The 26543-nt window shown below is 38.5% G+C and overlaps 1 protein-coding gene across 1 annotated transcript in view; it reads left to right on the plus strand.

Moving 5' to 3' along the window:
* The window catches only part of HMCN1 (hemicentin 1), a 194130-nt gene that overhangs the window by 123467 nt on the left and 44120 nt on the right, over positions 1 to 26543 (plus strand). Inside the window, exons 46-64 of the mRNA XM_032192128.1 lie at positions 598 to 765; positions 3964 to 4077; positions 7608 to 7694; positions 8104 to 8295; positions 9025 to 9198; positions 10409 to 10522; positions 11869 to 12014; positions 13966 to 14116; positions 14858 to 15061; positions 17176 to 17289; positions 18103 to 18290; positions 19184 to 19280; positions 22252 to 22413; positions 23489 to 23602; positions 23738 to 23940; positions 24194 to 24275; positions 24406 to 24537; positions 24769 to 24918; positions 26320 to 26479. Of these exons, the coding sequence (XP_032048019.1) occupies positions 598 to 765; positions 3964 to 4077; positions 7608 to 7694; positions 8104 to 8295; positions 9025 to 9198; positions 10409 to 10522; positions 11869 to 12014; positions 13966 to 14116; positions 14858 to 15061; positions 17176 to 17289; positions 18103 to 18290; positions 19184 to 19280; positions 22252 to 22413; positions 23489 to 23602; positions 23738 to 23940; positions 24194 to 24275; positions 24406 to 24537; positions 24769 to 24918; positions 26320 to 26479 (2752 nt within the window). The remainder of the gene's footprint in view (positions 1 to 597; positions 766 to 3963; positions 4078 to 7607; positions 7695 to 8103; positions 8296 to 9024; positions 9199 to 10408; positions 10523 to 11868; positions 12015 to 13965; positions 14117 to 14857; positions 15062 to 17175; positions 17290 to 18102; positions 18291 to 19183; positions 19281 to 22251; positions 22414 to 23488; positions 23603 to 23737; positions 23941 to 24193; positions 24276 to 24405; positions 24538 to 24768; positions 24919 to 26319; positions 26480 to 26543) is intronic.

A 26543-nucleotide genomic window follows, 5' to 3' on the forward strand; every position in this document is an offset into this window, starting at 1 on the left:
CCACTATAACTTGAATGGAACATTTTTTTGCATGTGTTTTTTTATGCCTCATATAACTCTGAATATTTATGTTTTGAAAGGATAAAACCAAGAAAGAAAGGGAGTTCTATCCCTAAGAAAGGGAGATACTCCTTTCAGGAGTTACTATGCGACTGAATCAGGAGATCAGATTACAGGGGTTTAGCTGCAATATTCCTCTGCAAATCCCACTGTATCACAGAGGCTTTCAAGTGTCTTTAGACAGAAAAATTAGGTAGAAAAAAAAATGTACTTTTGACAATGTTAGAATTTTCCGTATTGTTCTGTTAGATACTGGAAATTATAATTAATGTAGAATGGACAGAACTACTGTTACTCGTTAGGTGCCTTAAGGCTTTAGATAAAGGTAATAGTACTGGTAGAATTAAATTTTAATTTTTCCATGCAGTTGCACTGTTTAAAAAGAAAAGTCATTATTGTAATAAATCTCAGTTTTGCACTGATCCTCCCTTGCCAAGTTTATCGTAGCTTCAGTGAATTATTATTTGCTTGACAGAATGTTTTGAGAGCAAAAGCTTTTTTGATTTGTTTTGAAGTAACTTTTCTCTTATTCTGTAGTTCCCCCAAGTATTGCTGGTGACCTGCAGGTGCCTGAGAACATCAGCACTGTGGAGAAGAATCCCATCTCTCTGGTTTGTGAAGCTTCGGGAATTCCCCTGCCATCGATAACATGGCTCAAGAATGGCTGGCCTGTCACTTTGAACAGCTCAGTGCGCATCCTCTCAGGTACAGCACATATTTAAAGCTGTAGTTATCTTTGAAAAAGGGAATGGAGTGAAGAGCCTTCTGAATCTGTACTGTAGGTATTTCACATGGAAGAAAGTTTCATTTAATAATCGTGTAAAGACATGGAGAGAAAAGAAACTGTTATCCAAGCTATTCAGTAAATTGTATCAGATCATGTTGAAGTGCCTATCAAATAGTTAAAGTAAACTGTGTAAGTTGTTACCAAACTTTACATGCGTGGGTCAAAGGTGTGGTAACTGTTCAGTCTTTGTCATGGAATAAGCCATAGTTCTAGCTGTATGTCAGTCCAGTATCTGTGTTTCCAGAAATACGTCAGATAGAGATGTATTTGTCAGTGCTGATACATAGAAAGCTATAATATGACATTTCCTCGCCCCTCAGATGAATACAGATGACCATAAACAAAATACATCTTTCATTTCTCTGTGTCTGTATATAAAAACAAATGGAAATCTATTCATGAGCCTCAGCAATTAATGCATGTAAATACTTACTAGCCCTGAAGCTAATTGAATCTGACCTTCAGAATGTCATTTTGTAAAAGCTGGAATTGCGTGATCAGTCAAGGACAGCACAGAATATTTCATTAGCAAGTATAGTATGAAGCCCAAGGGATCTGGAGAAATGTATGACAGGTGTTCAGAATGACAGTCCCAATTCACTGGGGTCTCGTTTTTCAAGCTGGCATAACCTACAAAGAACTAGTTCAAGCATCCTTTTATGACAGTAGCAATTGACAGACACATGTGAAATAAGAGGCCTTAGCACTTGTTTCTGTAAACCATCTTGCAATACTGTAGGGAAGTGAGAGTATTTGACTAGCAGCTGCAGTTGTGTTTTTTTTTTGTTTAAAATAGGAAATTGAGTTAGCAACCCTTGATATTAAAATGGAAGTTGTGTACCAAGCAGGCAACATGTTTTGCTTTGGCTTCTTGTGTCTGGAAATCAGCTTTGTGGACTGTTCCTTTGGCTAAGAACTGATACATATAGACAACAACAGAGATGTTTCTTTGATTTTGGGTTTGCCACCATAAATCTCATGAAAGTAAGTTTTCACAAAGTTTCTAATATTCTAACGTAGCCACCATGCAAGACAAGCCATCCTACAGCATGAACATAAGAAAACTATCAGAAAGGTAAAGAAACTAGAAGCTCAGCTAAGACTGCATTTGAAGCTGGAATTTATCAGGCATTTTTTCCATCAGTGTAACTTTTGACGTTGCATGTAGCCCTGTTTTCTTCTTTCCTATTTTTAATTATGGCACATGGAAAAAGGGGTGGTGGTGTCTGATTATTATGCAGTATCTGAGTTAGTGTGCATTCCTTTTGGTGCATAGTTGCCATCAACAAAAACCAATGTTTTCTGGGCTTGATTGTTCCTACTCTGTTGATTTCTACACCCACACTAATATCACCACCCGGATTGCAGTGTCAGGAAGGGTGAGACACAAGTAGATGTTTATTGTCTCTGAATGTTAGCTGCAGTGGGAGGGGGGAAGCAAGCCAGAACTCAGTGCTTTGTTTTCCAGCAAACTTCATGCTTTCATATAGTTCTTTGGAAATCTACATATTGTGGTAGTGATCTGTGACCAACATGGCATTTGAGACTCCCTTTGTGCTTGTATAGCTGTAAGAAAAACAACAACAACAAAAACTGACTAATATTTAAGAGGTAAAATACTCTGCCAAAGCAATATTTCAGTTCTGTTGATTGAAAACATACTTGGCATTGCAGATGATTTAAATGTGTGGACACACTGCTGGCAACTGTCTGTTAATTCAGATACTATGCTGCTGCTTCCTTTTGGAGATACTTGATATGGTTCCTTTAGGGGAAAAAAAAAGTTTTCACTATGCCACCACATCTGCTGTTTTGCAGACTGTGCATTAAGCTTCATATTAACTTTAAAAAGGAGAGACGGTTTTATTAAGTTGTAGCTGAATGTGAAGAATCATATCCTGCCTCAGCACGGGAGCTCTGGGTATGCAAGTGTGTGAAATCATGGAAAGTTACTCTCCTACAGGCAGGTGTCTGTTTCATTTTGAGTCTTACGTAGCTTTGTTCAGGGTATGGGTGGGAGAAGGGATCAGGGTGACATGAGACTGCAAGAACAGAGCCTTCCTCAGTCCAGCAGGTATAATTTCTTCAGTGAAAGAAATCTATCCATCAAGCAGGTTAAGTTTCTTCCTTCAAAGCACGTGACCAGGAACATAAATTTGTGGGATACATCCTGGTAATGAGACCCAGTAGAGATCCACAGACAAACAGTTTAGATGTAGTGTTCTGTGTGGTAATGATTGTTAATGTGAGAGCAGCTGATGAGAAAGTGGAAAAGGGTAAGGGATGGCCACCATGTTTGTTTTTACACTTAAATGCTCGTTCCTCTGCCAAAAGGATGCAATGAGAAGTTTTGCTGCTAGGTTGAAGTGGGGTCCTCTGGTCAACCATATAAGTGTATGCATGTGTTTATAAAAATAGACTTATTTTTCTGTGTACATCACTCTGTCTCTTTCTCTCTCTGCTTTATTATTTTTCCTGTACAGTCATGTAGATTCCAGTACAGCAAAGTACTTAGGTAAGCAAAAGTCCTGCTGTCTTAGACTATTCTGTCACGATTTCCTGCATAGAAGGAATGTGCACAAATCCTGCATATTGCAGACACAGTGTACCTGATATATCCAGTGTCCGCACTGAACCAATGAATTTCGAGTGGGCTGTACCTCTGATGTGTTTGTATATAGTTTGTGACCTGTCTAGAGCAGGTTGCATTTTCTCTGCATGCTCTTTCTCTGCAAGTTTTCAGTGATTTTAATTTGATCTGTTGATTTCTTCCAGAAAACAATTGATTGAAGAAAAAAAAATAAAGGTGTGGGAATGGAGGGAGAAGGGATGTGTCAGGGTAATTTGGCAATTACTGGATAGGAAGAGTGTCATAATCAATGGAAAGCATGGGTCTAAAAATACTGGGAAGCTGAGGAGCTGCACAGGGACACAGCAGTTATGGGAGTAGGAGTAAGGTCAGTTTACGTTATTCCTTGTATAACAAAAATAAGCACATTAAAAAGAGGAAAATACTCCTGTAAATTTAAGTAAAACATAAGAAATTGGAGCTAACAATTTGGGAGCAGGTTGGTTGGAGCAGAACTTTAATAATTCTACATTTTTTTCATTCTCAGGGGGTAGAACGCTCCGTTTGACACACACAACTGTATCAAATGAAGGGCAGTATACTTGTGTAGTGACCAATGCTGCAGGAGAAGCAAGGAAGGATTTTGACCTTTCTGTTCTAGGTAGGTACATGATAATTTTTGTTACAATAGAAGAAGAAAAGATACAGGGCTATACTGTATATTTTGCTGGTATTTAAAAAATCATTATGCCAAAATAAATGTCCTTAGGGGAAAGAAAGAAGCATCTGATAACATGGTTGGAAAATCAGGTGTTAAAGAGAAATTGCTTTTACATGTGAATTTGCTGTGTTCTTAGTTTTTAAAAACTAGGATTCTCCAGGCATAATTTAGAATAACTGGCAGTTACTTATATTTTGTGGTTTGTTGGTCCTTTTCTGAAAAGGATCTGTGTCAACATACCTCTGGCTTCAGTTACGTTGTTATTTCAGTATCATGGAAGTTGGGGGGATGCTTACAGCCTGATTCCCACCCTTCCTTCAGTTGCTTGTTGCTCATAGCTTCTCTATGCCTTGGATAGGATGAACAAAGTGAATCAGATTATAGGTGATCTGGAAAAGTGGGGAGGTTGTTTTTTCCTGGTCTGGTTAGTTTTCAGCCAGGTCGGTTCCCTGCTTGTTCACCACATAGCCTGTAAATGCCAGTGTTGGTGAAAGGAAGATGACAAGAATGAGTGGTCAGGGAAGTAGCACTGTTTCCTTTGGCATCAGCCTGAATTTAAGCTGTTTTAAAGTTGAAAAAAAACTACAGCCTCAGAAAACCACGTAAACTGTTCTTGTTCTGTCTGTTGCACCTAATGCTTGAAGGCAGAAGAGTGCAACTCTGTATGATGATGCTCATGAATTAAAATCAGCACTGGGTGTAATGTGTATCGCTGACTTGCATGATGATAATCTGTTGCAACAAAGATGTGAGTGCAAAGCCAGGGCCTACAGGGAGATTAAACACTGGAGATGGAATCAATTTTGAAAAACAGATCTCTGATCCAGCAGAAATTTTCAATTCTTGGAGCTTTTGGTATTGTAAAGCAAATAGCTAAGTGTGGTAGTAGTGGGTGACCCTGCTAGCGTATTATACAAGCACAGCAGGCTTATTAAAGGCTGTTTGGAACTCATAATATGAATTTGTGTCACATTACTTAATTCCCCTCCCACTTCCTGCTTTATGGTTTAGTAGCTATTTATTATTTATATCAATGATTAGCAGGCCTGATGGAAGTTGTCTTGCAGCATTACTGTATATAAATTGCCTTAAGTTTCCAAGTGCCTTAAGCTCTTGAGTGCTATCAGTTTGCCTTGCCTTCAGCTGACTTACGCATATTCAATCTGTAAATGATAACTTATTTTCATGTCAGTTCATGTTTATTTGATGAGCTCATGGAAGTGTAAGTCTGGTAGAATGGAAGAGATGTATAAACACTGAAAAGCATTCATTGTTTTACTGTTTTCTTTGGAAGGTGTTAGTAGCAGGGTGTTCATGATGCTTCTGGGAATCTCTCTTGCATAGGCTTTGTTTGCCTTGAAGACAAATGCTCAGTGAAGCTGATTTCAAGTGGGCTAAGTGGAAAATTCCTTTGTTCAGTCTCTTCTTCCCTCCCCCCAGTAATTTCTTTGTCCTTCTAGAGGAAAGTTACAGGAATGTGGTCTGATGTTGACACAGACTATTCACCAGCTCACTGTAAATAGGAACCATACAGAGACATCCTGGTGTTTCTCTAAATTGGTATAGGAGGTGCAACAGGCAAGCCAGATTGCATGGAGAGCTTGGTGTAACAAGCCTAATACTTACATATTTGCAAAACATTTGGTGTGGCTTTGTTTTAGTTCTGAAATGTGTCGACATCTTACTGTGTTGTTTTGGGGCCAAAGTGATGAGTTGCTCTGTTTATGCATACTAACTTCTGGCCAGACTTATGTCCTGACCTGTATAATCATAGGTTATATTTTATCCCATCTAATTCCTCCAGTTGATGCATCTTTGTCTTGTCATATTTGAACACTAGGACACGTATCATATGTGATCATAACTGTACTACAAGGGGGTAAAATTGCCAGTACCGGCCACATCTTCCTGCATACTAAATTCTGCTAACCCTCATCTTGCCATTTGTCCTGTTCAGAAACCAACTTCTCGATGTGCTGAAGCAGCATTTTTGCTGCTTCAAATTTGAAATCTCTTTTAACTGAAATTCAAATCTCTTTTAACTTTTCATTTTCCCTTACTCTAGTTTGCACTCTTCATTAGTATGGAAGATCACATGTATCGTACTATTTTTCTCTTTTAACAATGAATTCTGCATATTATCGTGGTTGTTATTTTAATAAAACTTTCAATTCCAACTTACTGGTAGGTCACAAATAAGCTGTTGAATATATTTTACTTCCTCTTTTTTTAGACCTTCCACATTGGCTGAAAGTTTGCATTTTATAGGATTATTAAAGAGAAGTATCTGGCTCCCTAGTCCAGCATTTTTGTTATAAAATTTCCCCAAATCTCTTGGAGATTGGGCTGCTTTCTTATAATTGCAGGCCTCCTTTTAAATATGTAATACTCCATGCCTACTTTGATTTCTAGTGCCATTTTCTTTTATCCTGGATCTACAAATACCTCTACTTTGAACGAAGCAGTTCATCAGTGCTCTGGAAGTTTGTGGGCCTGAGAGGCTCCTCACCAACACATTGACAGCTTGGCCTCCCTCATCCAGTAACGTGTTAGTCTCTGTGGTCCTGTTGACCAGGATTAGTTGGAAACGCGTCATCAAGTAGTCAGTCACACAGTACAAGTTTCTTGTACAGAATAAGCTATTCAGGATATGGATAGGTATTTTAATGGTATGGCTTTATCTTTTATTTCCCCAGAGAAACATGATTTGTACCACAGCAAGATGTGTAATTTGTTCAGCTGCCTCTCCAGCAGCTGTAATTGCATAAAACACTTTTGTGCCTTTACAGAGCACCTACTTGTTGGCAATCTATTGTATTGCTTTGAGTGTGCTTGTAAGAAAAAAACAGACAAAAAAAACCACACACATATTATGTGAACAAGCAAGCTTTTTTCTTTCCAACTGCTTTTGTTGTTGTTTTGTTTTAAATCTGTTCTTTCCCTAGACTTCTAGATGGATGCTTTCAATTAATGTTGGAAAATAACTCTTAAACTTAAGCACATTGTTTGAGCAAATGAATCACTTGCTGCTTAATGTGAGTGAAGCAATTTGTTTGCAAACTTATAAAACTTAGTGGTGCATACAATCAAACCTGGCCTTATTAGTAACTCAAGTGTTCATCCATGTTGCTCTAATAACCATACTCAGAAATGTGGGGAATATGCCTCAGCACCCTGACTCTCTTTAGCTGTGAAAAAAGTGAGGTGGTATGCTCAGCCTATGGCCCTCTCTTGTCCTTGTCATGGATCAGTATGTTTAAGGGGTGCAGAACAGAGGTGTAGCTGTTGTCCAGGCAGGGTAGCTCTACACTGTTTCTCATCTGGAGCTATTTCTGTCAGAGCGGAGCCATTTATTGATTTCTGTGATTAAGGGAAGTACATCCTGACACACATGGCCTGAATAAGTCTTTGCTATATTTAAATTGTTTGTAAGTAATAGCTGCTGGTATTGTCTCCTTATTTGATTCCAGTGCCTCCAGGGATTGTGGGTGAAAATAAGCTGGAAGATATGAAAGTGAAAGAGAAGCACAGTGTTACCCTGACATGTGAAGTGATAGGTAAAAATATACAGTATTTATACCTTTATTGATCTGATCTCATAGTGTTGATCTTCACTGGTTCTGAACAGGGTGTTTTAAATGGAATTTTCAGTGGAATTTTTAAATTTCAGATTTAACCTTGGTGCTAGTCCTGCCACATGCACTCCTTGTTTAAAGGTAGTATAAAACGTAACCAAGAGGTTAGGTGCTGTGGTATTTCTTCTCTAAAGTCCTGTAGAATTTAAGAGGAGGTATATATTACTTCAGGATGTTCAGAGACTATAGAATATATATATTCCGAAGCATCTTCCTAACAAATATATTGTAAGGTGGCATCAAAATTAAATTTTTCTGTTACTCAGAAATCTTGGAATATCCTGGAGGCTATACAACAGCTAATATTTGCAATTCTCTTAACTCCATTAAGGGAATCCTGTACCACAGATCACCTGGGTAAAGGATGGGCGACCTCTAGCTGAGGATGAAGATCACAAGTTTCTGTCCAGTGGGCGTTTCCTGCAAATCACCAATGCTCATGTCACTGACACGGGGAGATACACATGTATTGCATCCAATACAGCTGGAGATAAGAGCAAAAGTTACAGTCTTAATGTACTTGGTAAGACAGCTGGGTTGGCTCTTAGAGAAAAAATATTAATCTCAGGAAAAAAAAAAACAAACAGATAATCTCATTGGAATTTTGTCGTCTTTTAATTATAGCAAGGTTTAAGTTGCCTGGCTATGATTAAAGTTTAATGGCTATGTAACTGATAAATGACAGTAGTTCAACAGAAACAGCAGTTCCATGCTTTAAACAATATAGAGGTAGAAAATGCAGAGCTGTAAGAGGACCTTATCTGTGGTGAATAAGCAAGTCAGTATGTTGGCTTACTGTGATTCAAGGAAAGAGTATCAGATTGTAATCTTTTTGTAAAAGCTGAAACCATCTGCAGTTTGCTTTTTTCATAATAGTTATTGCATAACCAAATACAAACAATGGTGAATTTGTTTTCCACATCCTCATTTCCTAGGCTCATACCTCCTACCAGTTTGCTGCGCACAGGATCATCAGGCAGCAGGTCTGCCAGCTGCTGTGCAAGAAGTGGCTGGCATCCTGCTGACCTGTGTTTGACAAGAGCTAAGGGTGGATGGATTCCGCCAGCAGGGGCTGACCTTTGACTGCAGTACAAAACATAAAACCAAATGAATGTTGTCTGGTTCTGGTTTTCAGTATGCCTAGTAGGAATGCCTCACAGCTATTTGAGGCTGGAACCAGATTCTGAGGCTGAACACAAAAATGGCTTTTCAGAGCGGTCGTTTCTCTGTTTGATGATTTTGTTGCTCCTAGTGTCTCCGGTCATTGTGGGAGCAGACAGCTATGGCAGTGCAGAAGAGATCACTGTTATCCTCAACAGCCCAACATCACTGGTTTGTGAGGCTTATTCCTATCCTCCAGCTACAGTCACCTGGCTGAAAGATGGTAATCCTTTAGAATCAAACAGAAATATCCGCATTTTGCCAGGTAAATTTTTTGTTCTTGTTGAGAACTAATACAATGTTTTGTTCTTCTATTGTTTGGTTACTGCTACATTTTTTTAATAAATCAAGTATATTTATGTGAAGTGCAATATTTGTACCATTTTAGCACTGGCAATTCCATTATTTTTAAGTGCTTCACAACCGACTAATTACGTGTATTTTATTTGTGTTCAAGTATTTATCCTTTTGTTCCATAGAGCTAAATGGTGGCAAACAAGTTAATTGGAGTTACTAATGAATGGAAGTATCTTGAAATTAAGTGTGGGAATGAACTTGATGGAGAGAGAAAAACGGCAAAGCTAGTGATAAGAATGAGGTGTCATTTTTCTACGCATTTAGTAGTTTGCAATTTCTAATTTGTGGAGTAACTGTTACCTAAAACATCTATGGAGGTTGAAAACAGGAAAAAGCTTTACTTGTAACACTGAAGTAATGTACATGAACCAGTACTTTAGCATTATTAGCTGCAGCTGTTCATAGAAGGAATGAGTCTTGATATTGACAGCGAGGAAGTGAATTATTACATGGGGGGACAATCCTTAGGAATAGAGTCTGGAAAGAGCTGCAGCCAAATTAAACAGTGACTCATCTCTGAGAATGCAGACAATATAAATCATAAACAAGACAGTATGGGAAGGAAATTGATGGATATCAAAGTTGTAGAGGCCACCTGAAGTCTTAAATCCGACTGATTCATTCATATTTAAATTTCATTTCACATTGTAGCTGTTGCTTCTATCCATTCTGTGGAGAGAGAGTTGGGGGCCTATTTCGTATGAAATACTGCACTGAAAATGAAATGCAGTTCAGAGGCTCACATCTACCAATTTATGTTGGATATTCTGGTTTTGCTTAGTTTCAGTGGTAATGCCTACTTTTCCATTTTCTGTGAATGAAATGCAGAATCCTAAGTCACTTCTTTCTAACTATCTTCAAGAAATTTCTAATAAAAAGCTATGTTAACAGATTTTCCAAAATTTTTCCAACTAACAGGTGTTGTGATCCAAAGCACTGCTGCGAATTATGCACTCATTTATTGCAGGGTATACATCGTGGTAAACATTCAGTTTCTCAAGCTCATCTAAGGGTAGAATCGAGACCAAAGGATTGAAAATATGCTGCAGAAATTGTTTAAATAATCAGAAAGAAAAAATATAACTTAGACCCTATTAAGGAATGACCTTTTTTGGCAGGTGGTCGGACCCTGCAAATTCTAAGTGCACAGGAGGACAATGCTGGGAGATACACCTGCATAGCCACAAATGAGGCTGGAGAAACTTTGAAACACTATGAAGTGAAAGTCTACAGTAAGGAGCTGCTTCCACTATAATTTTTTTTTGTTTGCATTCTTCCGTTTTTTTCATTGTTACCTATCCTGGTGCACAAAGGGATTTCTGTTAGTGGTTTTGTTTACCAAACATCTGCATTAGCTCATGTCATTTCTTGAAGAAAGGTACTTGAAAAGTTTGCTGTTGCATCCTTTACAAGTGCTGGTGTAGGGCCAAGAATCTTTGTACCACCCAGGGGAAGACATTTAAGAAATGATGAACTTCAGTTTCTTTTGAAATACTTTTGGTCGTGATTTTCAAATCAGGCAAATGCAGCACAATAGATGTGAGCAGAGAATCTCATGAGTACTGAAACTCTTTTAGAAAAAAAGGAGGGGAGTCATAACATCTAATGGAAAACTTTCTCGACTAAGGTAAAACAGGAGGATACTATTTTTATATCTTCCTGTAAAAGACCGTATGCACAAAAGCTTTCCCATTCAAGCTTTCCTGTCAGCATATTGTCCTTTGGGCATCTGTGCCTAATATTCTATTTTAATGTTCAAACTCTTCATTATGGGCTCAGTCAAGCATAGTTTCTCATCTCTCTCTCTTTTTTAATTTGCTAACCTTTCAGTCTGAATTGGAGTTTGGTTTGCTCCCTCACAGTAACCATGCTGTTATTTTAATTACACAAAGTGTAATTACACAATAAGGCCCCATTGGACTAGGAATAATGAGAAGAGAGTTCGTAATTGAAGTATGACTATATAGCACCCCCGGCCCAGCCCCCCACCACTGCCATTGCAACTGTCAGCTATTATGGTACTATAAGCATTAGGGAGAGTTTAAGATATCACATTGAAGAAAAAATAAATAAATTCTTGAAAGAATTTAAAATAATTTCAGAGGTATTATGAGACCAGGCTGGGGGGTTGTTTAAGAATTTTGAAATGTTCTGTTTTCATTCTGATTCAGAACGAAACAAGATTTTGCAACATTGGGGTTTCAATGGAATGGAAATTTTGAGTTTTATCCAGCTACTCTGAGTGTGGACTTCGGTTCTAACATATGGTTCTGAGAATATTGGTTTCCATTAAAATGCTTTTTAATGACTGCAGTACACTGAACTTTGTAGAATTTAAGCCAAATGCATAATAAAGTGCTGTAGCTAGGTAAGGCTATAGTAGGTTTGCATGTCTACAATTATTGAACACGGCTGAACTATATTAACTGAGCTGTGGGAAAGAGCCAGATTATATGGGGAATGCACTTGGTTTTCCCAGGGTTATTGTCTGGGTTTTCCCTTTGTCCAGCTAGTTTTGAAATTCTGCATAAGACAGTATCTCAGAAAGGTCTCTCTCACTCCCTTTGTTTTTGTGCAGTTCCACCCACCATTAACAAGGGTGATAGCTCAGGGATGGGTCTCTCCCCTAAAGAAGTGAAGATCAAAGTAAACCACAGCCTTACCCTGGAGTGTGAAGCACATGCCATTCCTGCTGCTGCGATCAGCTGGTACAAGGATGGACAGGCCAGTGACTACTTCAATTCCTTCTAATGGGTGGATTTCCTACAGAAACAACTGCATATTCATTATCACTACTAATGAACATTCATGTAGCGCAGCACGCTCGCTTGCACTGCTAAAGTCAGTAGGAAGTCATCTTCCCTTGTCTCCTGCTGGCAGAATCACCCCTCGAGTCTGTTAGGATGCTTGCTGCTGGTCAGATCTTTGCAAATTGACCCTCGTTTCTTTGTGGGTGCCCGGCGGTACAACTGAGACATCAGCCATGGGGTTCCCAGGGCCTACTGCTGGCCTGTGCTTTAAAGAGGGAGGGCTCTACCTAGAAGTAGCATCCCGTGGTATTACCACATGTTGCTTTGCCATCATTTGTATTCCCCAAAGGCCTTGGTGCAGAATGGCCCCATGCTTGGTTCCTCTAATTGCTGCCCTTGCAGAAGTTGCAGAGAGCCTCCCACTTGGTTCTGGCAGAGTGTGCAAAGCCACAAAAGCATCTGGATCCTCTGCGAGGGGGAATGAGGCATGGTTCCTGCCACACGCAGCCTTCGCAGCAGCATCTGTCTGGAGAAGAAGCAGTTTTGAAGGGTGATGCCACAGAATCATACTGATATGTAGCCTACTGGGAGTTGCTATAAATAACAAAGAAACAGTGCAACTCTTGTGTAACGAAGGAGAACATAACAGCTCTTGCTTTAGCTGTTGTTGACAGGGCATATATGTGGCAGACTGCTGCTTCTCTGCAGCTGGACCAGCTCTTGCTGGATTTAAGGAGCATGCAGAAACAACCTGAAGTCACAGGAGAGACTGTGTATACACTCTGCTTGCTTTGAGCATATGCTGTAATTCTAGGCCCTCCTGGGTGTACTGATTATATTGCCAATGAGAATTGAAAGGGCCCCAAAGAAGGATAGTGGTTATAAGCAGCTTGCTGCCATTGACAGAGCACTGACATCCAACAGCTTTTTCTTGCTATGCCCTTGGGAAAATGGCTTCCATTCATATCTGTGGACTGAATTGAAGGCCATGAACTAGGTGACTCCCTAATGTGTTCCATTTTTGTTATTGAGAGATGTAGGTTATATTGCTGTAGTCTGTGTTGTCATGTGTGATGTAACTTGTAGGTACAGTAACATCTAATCCTGTGTATGTCTACTGCATCAGTTTTATGTTCACACCATGTCTTTGCTGTGCAGCAGATTATAGTGGTTGTGTCTGTAGGGTGAGTTAGATCAGGTTGTAAAACTCACAGAAAACTGTTTTCCATGTGTAGGTTTTCCATCAGCTCATCAGCTTGTCCAGTGACTTCAGGGATTGAGTCACCCTGCTTTAATCAGATGCCATAAGAGCACTTGCCAGATGAGGGTGGCATTGCTCCTTTCAGCAGCAGCTAGCAGACAGGGTTAGGTGTGATGTAAAACAACATCCCCTTGGGAGACCAGCTACCAAGATTAGAAAAGTGTATATACACAGTGTCTGACAAAGATGAAAAGAAAACTGTCTCCAGTGTTAAGGGCTTGGGGCTTGACGAGAGTTACTCCAGGAGGAACAGCTTTTGGGCTGAGGGAATGAAGGAGGAGAGCTGGGCTTGCCGCTGTCAGGCAAAGCTTTCCTTCCCCTGCACCACCTATGGCCAGGGATGCCAGCCCAGGAGCACCTGGCTCAGGACTGCACCCCAAGCGGCGTCCTAAGCAACTGCTTCCCTTGCATGGATTGAAAGTGGGCCTTGCTGACAGCATAACCAAAGATTGAAGGATGTTTGGTTGTCAGTGCTATCAAAACAGAGGAAATATTTAAATAAATAAAAAAAAAAGTTCTTATTCCCAGTACACTGCCTTAGGAAGGATTTTGCAACAATCAGAATTTGACCAAGAGAGATGATGTCATACTGCTACCACAAATAGGGCTATTCCTAATTTATGATTTCCATATTATTAATTAACATGTTAAAAATACATTACAGCCTCTTAAACCAGATGATCATGTCATTATCCAAGCCAGTGGCCATTTTCTGCAGATTAAAGAGGGTCAAGTATCAGACACTGGTCGTTACACTTGTTTGGCATCCAACATTGCTGGAGAGGATGAAGTGGAATTTGATGTAAATATACAAGGTAAACAGAATTCAAATAATAAAATTCCTGTTTTTTTTTGGTAGTCTGAGCCTCTTTATTTATGTTCTGGAATGTTGGAATTCTTTATAATTTTTGTATCCTTTAGCCCTTCTTGGTCTATTGTAATACTCTTGTGTTCTGTGTGATTTCTATTGCATGTATATTTAGTTCATCTTTAAGAAATATGGTACTTGATTCTTCTTTCTTTCACATGTTGTGACATGGAGTGTATGTAAAATCAGTGGAATGCTGTCATAGATCTGATCTTCCTCTGCCTTACATGAAAAAGTTTTAGTTTAGCTTTTAAACTGAGAGGTTGTATTTTATTAATTGTGTCAGGTAGTACTTGGAGGCTCCAGGCATAAGCACCCAGTTGGCCTACACATTGTGTAAATACAAGACATTCATTAGTCATTCCTGAAATTTTAAACAAAATGAGAATTTGATTGAAAGCAGGTTGTTTGCTATTTAAATAATTATTGTTAATCAATACCCTCTGTGTCTTGTTATCAGGTCCTCTTACATTGTTATTTATTAGCCTCCATTCAGTAGATTGGTCAATTGCTTGTTCTGTTGAAAAGAACTAGAATTATCCTGGCTAATCTAAATGGGGGGAGCTTAATTTAATAAACTTAATTTTACTTACTGCTATTTAACAATTACAGTATCTTCTGTATCTCTTGACTTCATAACTAGTTGTTTCCACTGTAAAATTATATTTTTTTTCTTTCTCAAACGTAGTTCCTCCTAGTTTCCAAAAGCCTTATAGAGGATGGGAAACTGGTAACATGGTAGATACAGGAAGAGGTGGAGAAAATAAAGATGTGATTGTCAACAATCCCCTATCTCTGTACTGTGAGACCAATGCTGTTCCTCCCCCAGTTCTTACATGGTATAAAGATGGCTATCTTCTGAGCTCTAGTGATAAAGTACTAATATTACCTGGTGAGTATTAAAATACTTCACACTAGGACCTTAAGAAGTGGTGTTTGGTACTACCATACAAATGCTTGTAGTAACTTTTCTCCTTGAAAACATTGCATTAATTTTCCTTTCAGGCTTTCTTGACTGGAGAAATTTCTTTCCAGTGATCAGATTTAAGCAAACTGTTACCGTTTTTCATTTAAAATGCAGAAATGGTGAGGATGTGAGCACTGTTGAAAAATGAAATACAACAATATGTTGTATTTCTGATGTATTTCTAATTTATTTTCTTAATATGTTTTGCTTTGACAAAATTACAATTAAAGTAGAAAAGCCTCTCAACCAGGGACAGAGACTTGGAAATATTACAGTAGCAAAATCACCATGAGCTTCTACTTACGCAAAAGAGAGAGAGGAGCTAATAATTGGAAGCAGGGACATGTGGCCTGGGAAGAGTACAGGGGTGCTGTCTGGATGTGCAGGTATGGGATCAGGAAAGCCAAGGCACAGATGGACCTGAACTTGGCAAGAGATGCAAGGAACAAGAAGGAATTCTATAGGTACATTGGCCAGAAAAGAAAGGACAAGGAGAGTGTACCCCCTCTGATAAAAGAGAAGGGAGAACTGGTAACAAAAGACATGGAGAAGGTACTCAACACCTTCTTTGCCTCAGTCTTCCCTGCCAGTCAGGCTTTCCATGTCTCTTGTTTCCCTGAACCTCTAAGCATGAGCTGGGGGATCAAAGTCCCTCCCACCATAAGCAAAGAGCAGGTTCTAGACCACCTGATGAAAATGAATAGCTACAAGTCCATGGAGCCCAATGACATGCATCCCAGGGTTCTGAGAGAATTGACTGATGGAGTTGCCAAGCCTCTCTCCATCCTGTTTGAAAAGTCCTGGCAGTCAGGGGAAGTCCCTGGTGACTGGAAAAATCACTCCTGATTGTAAAAAGGGTAGAAAGGAAGACCACTGAGCTTCACCTTTGTGTCTGTGAAGATCATGGAACAGATTCTCCGGGAAGCAGTGTCAAGGCACATGGAGGATGAGGAGGTGATCCGGAACAGCCAGCATGACTTCACCAAGGGCAAATCATGCCTGACCAGTCTGGTGGCCTTCTCTGATGGAGTGACTGCATCAGTTGACAAGGGAAGACTGACCAAAGGGCAACTGCATCCTGGGCTGCACCAACAGAGGTGTGACCCGCAGGTCGAGGGAGGTGACTGTGCCCCTCTGCTCTGCCCTTGTGAGGCCCCACCTGGAGTCCTGCATCCAGGTCTGGAGCCCCAAGCACAAGAAGGATGTGGGGCTGTTAAAGTGAGTACAGAGGAGGCAACGAGGATGCTCAGAGGATGGAGCAGCTCTCCTACGAAGAAACGTTGAGAGAGCTGGGGATGTTCAGCCTGGAGAAGAGAAGGCTCTGGGGTGACCTCATTGCAGCTTTTCAGTACTTGAAGTGGGCACATGAAAAAGATGGAAATTGACTTTTTGCTTGGGCAGATAATGACAGGACAAGGGGGAATGGTTTAAAACGGAAAGAGGGGAGATTTAGATGAAGTGTTAGTAGGAAATTCTTCAGTCAGAGGGTGGTGAGGCACTGGAACAGGTTGACCAGAGAGGCTGTGGATGCCCCATCCCTGAAGGTGTTTATGGCCAGGCTGGATAGGGCTTTGAGCAACCTGATCTAGTGTGTGGTATCCCTGCCCATGGCAGGGGGGTTAAAACAAGATGATCTTTAAGGTCCCTTCCAACCTGAGCCATTCTGTGACATAATTCCATGGTATGATAATGCTGAGTACAAAAAGGAAGGTCTTTCTGTTTAGAGGATGATTTTGGGTAGCATCTGTGAAGAAGCACAGTGCTAGAGATAACATCTGGCTGTGAGTTATTGAAGAACATTATTCTTTCCTGTGGAATTAATTACTCTTTTCTAACATATCAGTATGAACATTCCTGAATTTAAAGTATCTGCCAGTACAGAAAGTAGCTCGGAAATAAAAGTCTTTAGTTACTTATAATTCAGAACAAATGCTGACCATTCATAATTTTGCCTGCTCAAGTCTCTAGTGAAATGTGGTGTGGAAGTGATGGAAATGGCTCGATTTTACATTTAAATCTTAAATGGATTTATCTTCCAGGAGGTCGAGTGTTACAGATTCCACGGGTACAGGCTGAAGATGCAGGGAGATACATGTGTGTGGCAGTAAATGAAGCTGGGGAGGATTCCATTCATTACGATGTCCGCGTGCTCTGTGAGCTTTTCTGCTTTTCTTTTTTTAATATGTTTATATAAGTTTATAGAGTTTTGTAGAAATATATAGAATTAGATGAAGACATTGGTCATATTGTTAGTTCTGGATGTTTTTCGGTTATTGTTACAGGAACTCAATTACATTAGGCCAAGCATGCTTCACTTCACTGTAAAGAAAAGTGTATGTAGAAGTCCTGGTTTTATCTTGGTATCTCTTATTTTCTATCCAGTTTCCATTTCAAAAATTTGACTTGTTCTAGACTTTTTTCTCCCCTGATTTTCATCATGATTTTCTAAAATATCTGCAAAACTCCCAAAGTCAGAAGGGAATTGATGATTCAGATCCACCATTGAATGCCTGTAGAGTCCATTTTGTATGATGGATTTACAGATATTACACAACAAATCTTGTGTAATATTTATATGTTGTTTGTATTGCTCCTTGATGTAATCAAGGTTTTTGCCTTTATTTCTATTTCTATATCTATCACTGAAAGCACTGAGTTATTGTTAGGAAGAACGGCCTGCCTTGGAAATCCTGCTTTGTTCTGGCAGCAAAGAACCTAACAGATTGGCTGGAAAATGAGTTTTCCCTCCTCTTTATGGTTGCTGTGAATAAATGTAGCTCTCCTGCAGTCCCTTGAATTATACGGATTCTTTTGAGCTAAACTATTCTTGGGATTTTATTATCTCTCGCTGTAGTCACTGAAGATTTCACTGTTTCCTTCTGCAAACCCATTCTTTGACATCTTAAGAAAAATACCTCTGTAACATGCTAAGTCACAGTATTCTTATATGTTTTGCTCTTTTCTAGTACCACCATCCATTAGTGGAGCTGATGGTGATCTGCCTGAAGAAGTGACGGTACTTGTGAATAAGGTTGCAGTGATGGACTGTGTCGCAAGTGGCAGCCCTTCTCCAAGTATTACCTGGCAGAAGGATGGCCACCTTCTGGCAGAAGATGACAAACCCACATTTTTATCCAATGGAAGAAGATTACAGGTAGCTCTAAGTGAAGAACATAAAGAACTCTTTTAGCATCACAAACAAAAATCACCTGTAAAGACAAATCTGTTCAGATTTGTTGAGTATGTGATTATGGATGGTTTTTTTATGAGGTGCTGAAAACCTAAGGAGTTTCTTTCCCTTGTCCCTGTCCCTCAGCTGCTTATTCCCATTCCTCTGTAGCTCCCTCAGTTGTACTGACCCAACTGTTTGTGGTGTCATGCTGTGAACCACATCAATGAAATCACTCGGTTTAAAATAGCATTGGTTTTTGTGGAGAACAACATAGTGCTGCCATCTTTATCCGAGCATTTAATTGTGTTAAACAATTAACACATGTTAAACTAATTAACAATTGTGCTAAACTAATGGTGTTTAATTATTGTAAAATTTACTGGTTTTTTAAAATGTATTCTGAAGAACTGCTCCCTTCCTATCAGTAGATGAAATTGAATCAAACTATTAAACAGTTAAAAAGCTGAGCTTAATTCTCTCTGTTTTCATAGCATGATCTAGGAATATAATATAAAATGTAAAAGCCATATGGAATATTAATATTTTTATTTAAATAATTTTGTGAATATTATTTTTGTTATTAATTTTGAATGAACTTAATGGGAAAGGTACTACGGTGACCTTTCTGGAGGTTTGAGATGCACAGTTTTGCAGAAGAGATTCTGAAAAGAGTAGCATCAGTGAAAGTATCATCAGTTTTCAGGTAGACTTCTTCATAACACTACAAAGGCATTAGCTAAAAAATACAAATCAAACAAACCTGTAGACTTGTAAGCCCCAAAGACCCTTGGGGTCTCTGGGGAGACCCCAAAACTTGATGTTCTGACAATGTTGTCTTATATATATTGTCTCAACAACAGTCTTCTTTCTCTTAGATTTCGAATGCCCAAATAACAGATACTGGCAGGTATGTCTGTGTTGTGGAAAACATAGCTGGAAGTGCCAAGAAGTATTTTAACCTAAATGTTCATGGTAAGTATAATAATCCATAATTTGATGTATTTTTTTTTCCAAATGTTAGTTCAATTTGAATGTTTTAGCAGAGCATTTAGGTACATTCTTAGCTTTATGTGTGTAAGTCACCATATTGCATGTAATGGAAATTCTCATGTACTAGAAATTAAATACAAGTTTGTAGTACCGTGGCAGTACATTGCTTTTGCTACCCCATCTTTATAGGTAGAAATTGTTATTGTGTGTGTACGTCATGTAGGTGTTGCTAAGCCCTATGATTAAGAATTACAAACAGGTTGAATAACAGCCTGTTTTGATTTGTTTAAGAAGAATATTTTTCAAGAAAGTTATGATTAGAAACATAAACCAAGGAGATGAAGCATTGTAAAACCTTATGTATTCTCCTGTTTCCTCTTTTAAGATTCCTTTATATTCTTTTTTATTGCTGTTGAGTTAGAGCAAGGTTAAAATAAATTTGTGCCTTTGGTGTCACAGGTCTAAAACAAATATAATCAAGAAATTAAAACATTTTTCATTATTTTAAAAATGTTTCTCTACCACCTTCCTAAACTTTTCTGATAAGTTCAGAAGATCATGTTAATTCTAATTAACATTTCAGAGTTAACCGTAACTTCCCCTTTTATTTCCGCTCACTCTTCATCCCACCACTTTAACCCCTCCATTCCAAACTGAAGATCAAATAAGCATTACTCCCCCAAAGTCAGCAGCACAATTGCATTTTGAAACCTACCAAGGAATACTGGCAACTAAATTTTTTATCTGCTTTCACAATATAGTTTAGAGACGTAGAATCATAGGATGTTTTGAGTTGGAATGGACTTTAAAGATCATCTATTCCAGCCTCTGGAGTTTTCTACATATGATAAGGATCATTTCTCATATCCTTGTTAGCTAGCTAATCTTAGAGTTACACACTAGATAGAAGGCAAGTGCAGTCTTCTCTGTCTTATTTGAGTGTAGTCCCATAATCCGAGACATCTGATGATTTAGGTTATAACGTACAAAAGAAAAAAATCTTGCAGCAAATTTACATTCTAAATGAAACAAATTACAGTGCTTTTTTCAATTCAGTGATTTAATTTGCCAAAAAATAGTGTTATCATGGAAAGAATTTGCCCCTATTCTCTGAGAGGTTCTTTTCTTTCAGTGGAATCTACCCAGATTTCCTGATGCTTGAGCTTTGTTTTTAAATTTAATTTCTTGACATTTGTGTTCTAACTTAAATTTCTTGTCTTTAAAATATTTGTTTATAATGGCCATAGTCTAATAGTGTCATTTTAAAATAAATATTTGTATGAAGCTTCTTTGATTTCTAGCTCAGCAATATTACTAATTTGCGGCTATTAATCTTTGAATGCAATTTCATGTGAAAAATTAGACTAATGCTGTTAAGAAAGGACTACCAAAGGTGAAGCACTGATGGAAGTGTATTATCGTTAAGCAGCATGATCTTTGTTTTCCCAGCATCAGAAAAAAAAAAAAAAGGTTATTTTTCTACTATTTTTATGTTTTTAACATAATTGCTTTTGTAAAATTAAAGTGTATCAACTTATCTTTAATAAGTTGAAAAATTCTTACCTCCAAGATGAGTAATAAAACCTTAAAAATAAAATTAAACCTTAACAATCCTGAAAATAAATAAGCATCCACTTTTAAAAATTCCTGTCTCTAACAAACAATAAACAGGCCATTTTTTACACTGAATGCTAAAATTGAGCCCATTACTGCATCTTTATGCACATAAAAATACTTTTGTATATGTGCATTACCTGCGGTGGTGCATTTATGAGTGCTTTGCTTACACAGTAGAAACCTGCAGAATTTGAAATGCAGTTTAAGCAAAATTCATTAAAAGGTAACTTAGATTTGGCCCTTTTTATTTAATTGTCCACTGTCTTGCACTGCCCATAATCACATCTGTGGGAAAGTAACTGTAAAAGGAAATAAATATAAATATCTATAAAATGTCATCAGATCCGAATTCTCCATTAATTTTAGTGAACTGTTTTATACTCGTTATTAGGGAAATAACCCTCAGATATTCCATGCTGAAAAATATGGAATGAACTCTCCCATTTCCATCGACTCCTCTTGTTTCTGTTGTGCCACAGAGGAGCAATAAACTTGGCTTAATGACTGCTTTGTGTCATTCAAGTGACAGAAAGCAGCTGGAGTATTTCTGGTGGGTATGATCCAAAATACTTTAACACTTCTGTCTTTGAAGAAGAGGATTCCATGTGTACTTTGGAATGACTTTTCCACCCGTTTGAGCCAAGAACATGCTTTTGCTTTCCTCTTAAGTGTTTCATGTATCCACACTGCAAAAACGTGGAAACTAAAACTTGGGGTTTATTAAAAGGAAAAGATTTACAGTTATTTATTTTTAAATAGTTATTGTAAAAAGGTCAAATGTCTAAATAGTCTTCTCTTTAACAGCAGTGGGACTTGGAAGCTTAAAAATGCACCCCTATGAGCAATGCATGTGTGTCAGAATTTTAAACTGCTTAGCTCATTATTACACAACAGGTTTGTCTGGTTAAAAAAAGTACTCTGGTTCTCTATAAAGGGAAAATAGTATATTTCAGTAAGAACAGGAAAAATACTATATCAGCAAGAAATGTTGCTTAGCCCTCTTAGATATCCTGACAAAGTAAAATTTGCCCTGCCTTGTGTAACAAACATTCTGTGAATACATTCTTTTAAAATTCATAATACTTTGATCAGGAATTGTAAGATCTTTTAGAGGTCACTGAACTTTCCCAAATTCCAAGCAGAGAAGAATTGTAGATGAAATTGTTTCCAGATACATCCAAAAAGCAGAGGATCCATTCACAAAGTGTGAAAGATTTTTGCAACTTTGCCCTTTGGCAAAGCTCAACAATTCAGCTTTATTTTAGTAGATCAGCATCTTGCAGAATATTGGTTGCTGATGCTGTGAAAGATACTATTGATGTATTTCTCTCTGCAGTTCCTCCAAATGTTGTTGGTACTAATCCTGAGAATTTGACCGTGGTGGTGAATAATTTCATCTCTCTGACTTGTGAGGTCACTGGCTTTCCACCTCCTGATCTCAGCTGGCTCAAGAATGGAAAACCTATCAGTTTGAATGCTAACACTTTTATTGTGCCTGGTGAGGAATCTCAGCTATTTATACAGCCTTTGTACTGGACTTCTGTCTGTTTTGTATTAATAAGGGTGACAGCCATTTATGGAGCTAATATATTCTTAGTATTATTCCAGTGAGTAGACAAGACACTTGGCCTATTGTGTTTTTAAAGCATTTAATAATGTCTTGGCTGTTGGATGGGTTCACTTCTAAGGAGAACTAGCTCTGACTGAAAGCACTGAAATAAACTGTGTGAAAAAGACTGTTGGGCAAGTCACGTAAAACAGAGGTCCTCTGATAGAGGTATCAATTAAAGTTGAGGCACTTTGATTCACCTTGCAAATAAATGATCAGAAGTAGTGATGGAGGCTGGGATTAGTTTTGCTGGCTTAGATGGCAAAAATTAACAACCCTCGTATTAATTCCATGGGAAACAGGGTGAACCCTTAGTGACTGCTGAATTCTTAGGAAGAAATCCTTGTATCTGCTATCTCCTTACTCATTCAAAGTTCCTCACTCAATTAGATGAGTGTGTAATTTCTACTCCTGCTGCTTATGTTCAGTCCAGAATATCTAGATCCCTTGCTGTGGTGCTCAGTCCTGTTCTACAGCTATTACTTGGCTGGGGGCTGTGTTACCAGCATGGACTAAAGTGCAGACATGGAACTTGCTTAAAGGCAGCAGAGGCATATGTGCAGTTTAGTAATCCAGGTGCAGACAGTAGCTTCGCAAATGGAGACAATTGATATATAGGGAGTAAAGGATCAGATAGTGACAGAGCTTGGGGAAAAGAGCATAGTTAAGTTAGCAGAGAGGGTTTAGCAACCATGAAATAAAGAGGCCTTAAAGGTGTGTCAGTGGTCCAAACTTACAGTTAACAGCACCAGTAAAAGACCCTAAAATTTTCTTCTTTGATTTTTTTATGGATAAATGAAGCTTAAAAAACAATGGCAATTGTGTACATTTTTAAATCTGAGGCTAATTTGGTGCCTATGTTGGACCAGTCTGTTGGACACAATCTGTTGTCAGTTCTGTTGTCGTATTTGAAATTGATACCATAACCACAGAATAAATATCAACGCTTCTCTTTTTACTTCAGGTGCTCGGACTCTGCAGATTCCTCGAGCCAAACTATCAGATGATGGTGAATACACTTGTGTTGCCAGAAACCAAGCTGGGGAAAGTCAGAAGAGGAGCTTCCTAACTGTCCTTGGTTTGGTTTTAGTTTTACTATTTTCCTAAGATAATATCTATTGCTTAGAAAATGCAGTATTTTGTTTTTTTTCTTAGGTTGTCTTTTTCCCTCTCACAAAACAAAGGCAAAAATAACTCTGAGCTTCTTCTACAGTCCCCCCAAGCATCAAAGACCATAGTGGAACCTCACTGACAGTGCTCAACGTGAGAGTGGGCACCCCGATGATGTTAGAGTGTGAATCCAATGCTATCCCACCACCAGTCATCACCTGGTACAAGAACAGGCGTATAATTTCAGAGTCTGCAAATGTGGAGATCTTAGCAGATGGGCAAACATTGCGAATCAAGGGTGCGGAGGTAGGTCAGGCTTGTGGGATGCTGCATCTGCCACTGCTCCACTACTGTTAAGCAATTCTTTTGTTCTTTATGGGTGTGTTCTACTAGATGTATGTAAGAGATACATTTGCTGGAGGCCTTTAATTCTGTGAAAAGGATTTTGAGTTGGCAAAATCTGTTAATATCTCTATACTGTATAATTAATATAAGATCTACATAATAAGCTGGTTTTGTTTTATATTATTTTTAATTTTTTCTTAAATTTTTATTCTAGGTTTCTGACACTGGCCAGTATGTGTGCAAAGCCATAAATATTGCAGGACAAGATGATAAAAATTTCCATCTTAATGTTTATGGTGAGCATACTCCATACTATCTTCAGTAGTCATTATTATAATGTCATAGATATTGTAGAGCAGATAATTCAAAATCAATTTACAAAAATATTTGGTAAGCAAACTATTCAGACTTCCATTCAATTTGTAGTGCCACCACATATAGAAGGCCCCGAACAAGAGTGGATGAATGAAACAATCGGTAATCCCATTACCTTCGTGTGTGATGCTACTGGAATTCCTCCACCGAAACTAGCCTGGTTTAAGAATGGAAAACCACTAGGTAACATTCCTTCATACTCTTTCCTGCTCTTTTTTCCCCCTTTGGAGTACTGCTGTGCAATTTGTAGTCTTTTTTTGTTGTTGTTGTTGTTCATCTGTCTCTAGGTAGACTCTTACATTAAGCGATTGGAATCTTTTAATTTTGTTCTGAAATTATGATGAAAAATTTTCTCAGGATATGTTTACTCTTTGTGGCCTGCTTTGGAATGACCACCTGTTTACATATTTTCAGAAAATTCTGATTCTCCTGAAGTTCATATTTTATCTGGTGGAAGCAAGCTTCAGATTGCTCACTCTCAGCTTCTGGACAGTGGGACCTACACATGTATTGCCTCAAATATAGAGGGAAAAGCTCAGAAAAGTTACATTCTTTCCATTCAAGGTAAGTCATATGAGTGCAGTGGGCAGAATTGGTTAGTAATTTTTGAGTATGATGCTGTATCTGTACTAGAGACACTGAGGTAACATACACAGAGAAGTGGAGAATTTGGATCAGTATTCCTATCATTTGCAACCAGTGGGAAAAAAATGGTTAGAAGATTATATATCTAGTGAGAAATTTGCATGAAAAAGAATATTATTTACCTCTCATAGTAGGAGAACTTGAAAGCTGTCAGGAACTGACACACTCTGTGTGTTTGCAGCTGATCACATCCTTCCTTCTGCTGATCACTGAAGCTTCACTGGTTAAGTGTGGAACAACACACATACGTAGTGTTCCAGAAGCAATAATACCTGTTGCCTTTTTTCCTCATAGCAAACAGAAGGAGATAGAAGTACTGGAAGAATTTTCTTATTAAAAAAATAAATTATTTCCTCAGTCAAATAAGAAACCCCTATTTGTTAGGGAATTGTAGATTTCTTGCCTCCCTATACATCACTCTTATACTGCAAGCACCTCTACTTTCCTCTGTTCTTAATGACTCATCCCCATTAATTTCACTAGCCTCCCATGTTCAGTAACACACTGCTTGTACAGCATCTGCAGCTTTCTGCTGTGGTCCCTTCCTAGGCCAGCAGTTGCTGGTTGGGGAAGAGGCAGAGGAGCTGTGAGTTGTGTGTGCCAGCAGGTACAGATGTGACAGCTAGCCATCAGCAGGCCACACAGATCCAGTGACTGTTCAAAAGAGCAGTTGTTCTGTGGGGGTACTAGTTCTTGTGTATCCCTGTCTACATGCCTGTTTACCTCAAGTTTAGGAACTGAATATTAAGCTACTTGCTTCATCTAATATGACTTAAATTTGACAAGTGGGACCAGATAGCGTGACAGATAGCGTGACTGTCATTCGTGTTCTTTAGGAGAACAGACTGAAAATGGCTTGCTGGTTAGGGCGGAGCAAGTGGCTCTCTGTTGATGGGAATATGATTGTCATTGATGCAGTAGGGCATTTGACTGTGTACTAAGCATATGCTCAAGAATTAAGCTGGCATTTTGTTGTTAGTGTATTGTGATGTTGCGTGAACTGGGATTGTCATAATGTTATTGTCCATGTTAGTCAGCCTTGTTTGAGCAGGTAGGTAGATGTTAAATAAATAGCAAGTATTACATGATTTCTGTAATCTTGTAAATGAGTGGGTTTCAGAAATGATTAAAGGGGCTTTGAACTTATCTTCACAGAACTTCCTCTAGAAACAAAGTAATACTATACTTTCTAAACTAGTTTTGTGTTGAAGGTACTACAATAATTAGTAGTAGCACTAAGCTACTGCAGCATTACTTTTTATAGCTTAAATTATGTCTTTTGCTGATGAATGTTCTCTTCCTACCATCCTACATTCCTAGTTCCTCCTAATATTGTCGGCTCTGAAATGCCTAGTGAGGTCAGTGTCCTGCTGGGAGAAAGCATCCAGCTTGTCTGCGATGCTAGTGGTGTTCCCACACCCGTTATGCAATGGCTTAAAGATGGAAAAACAGTTGCCAGTGATGATTTACAAAGAATAAGGCAAGTAAAAATTAGCAGGTACTGAATTATTTTCTTGTATAATTTAAAATACGAAGAGTGTAAA

The sequence above is a fragment of the Aythya fuligula genome, chromosome 8 (assembly GCF_009819795.1).
Source record: "Aythya fuligula isolate bAytFul2 chromosome 8, bAytFul2.pri, whole genome shotgun sequence".
NCBI lineage: Eukaryota > Metazoa > Chordata > Aves > Anseriformes > Anatidae > Aythya > Aythya fuligula.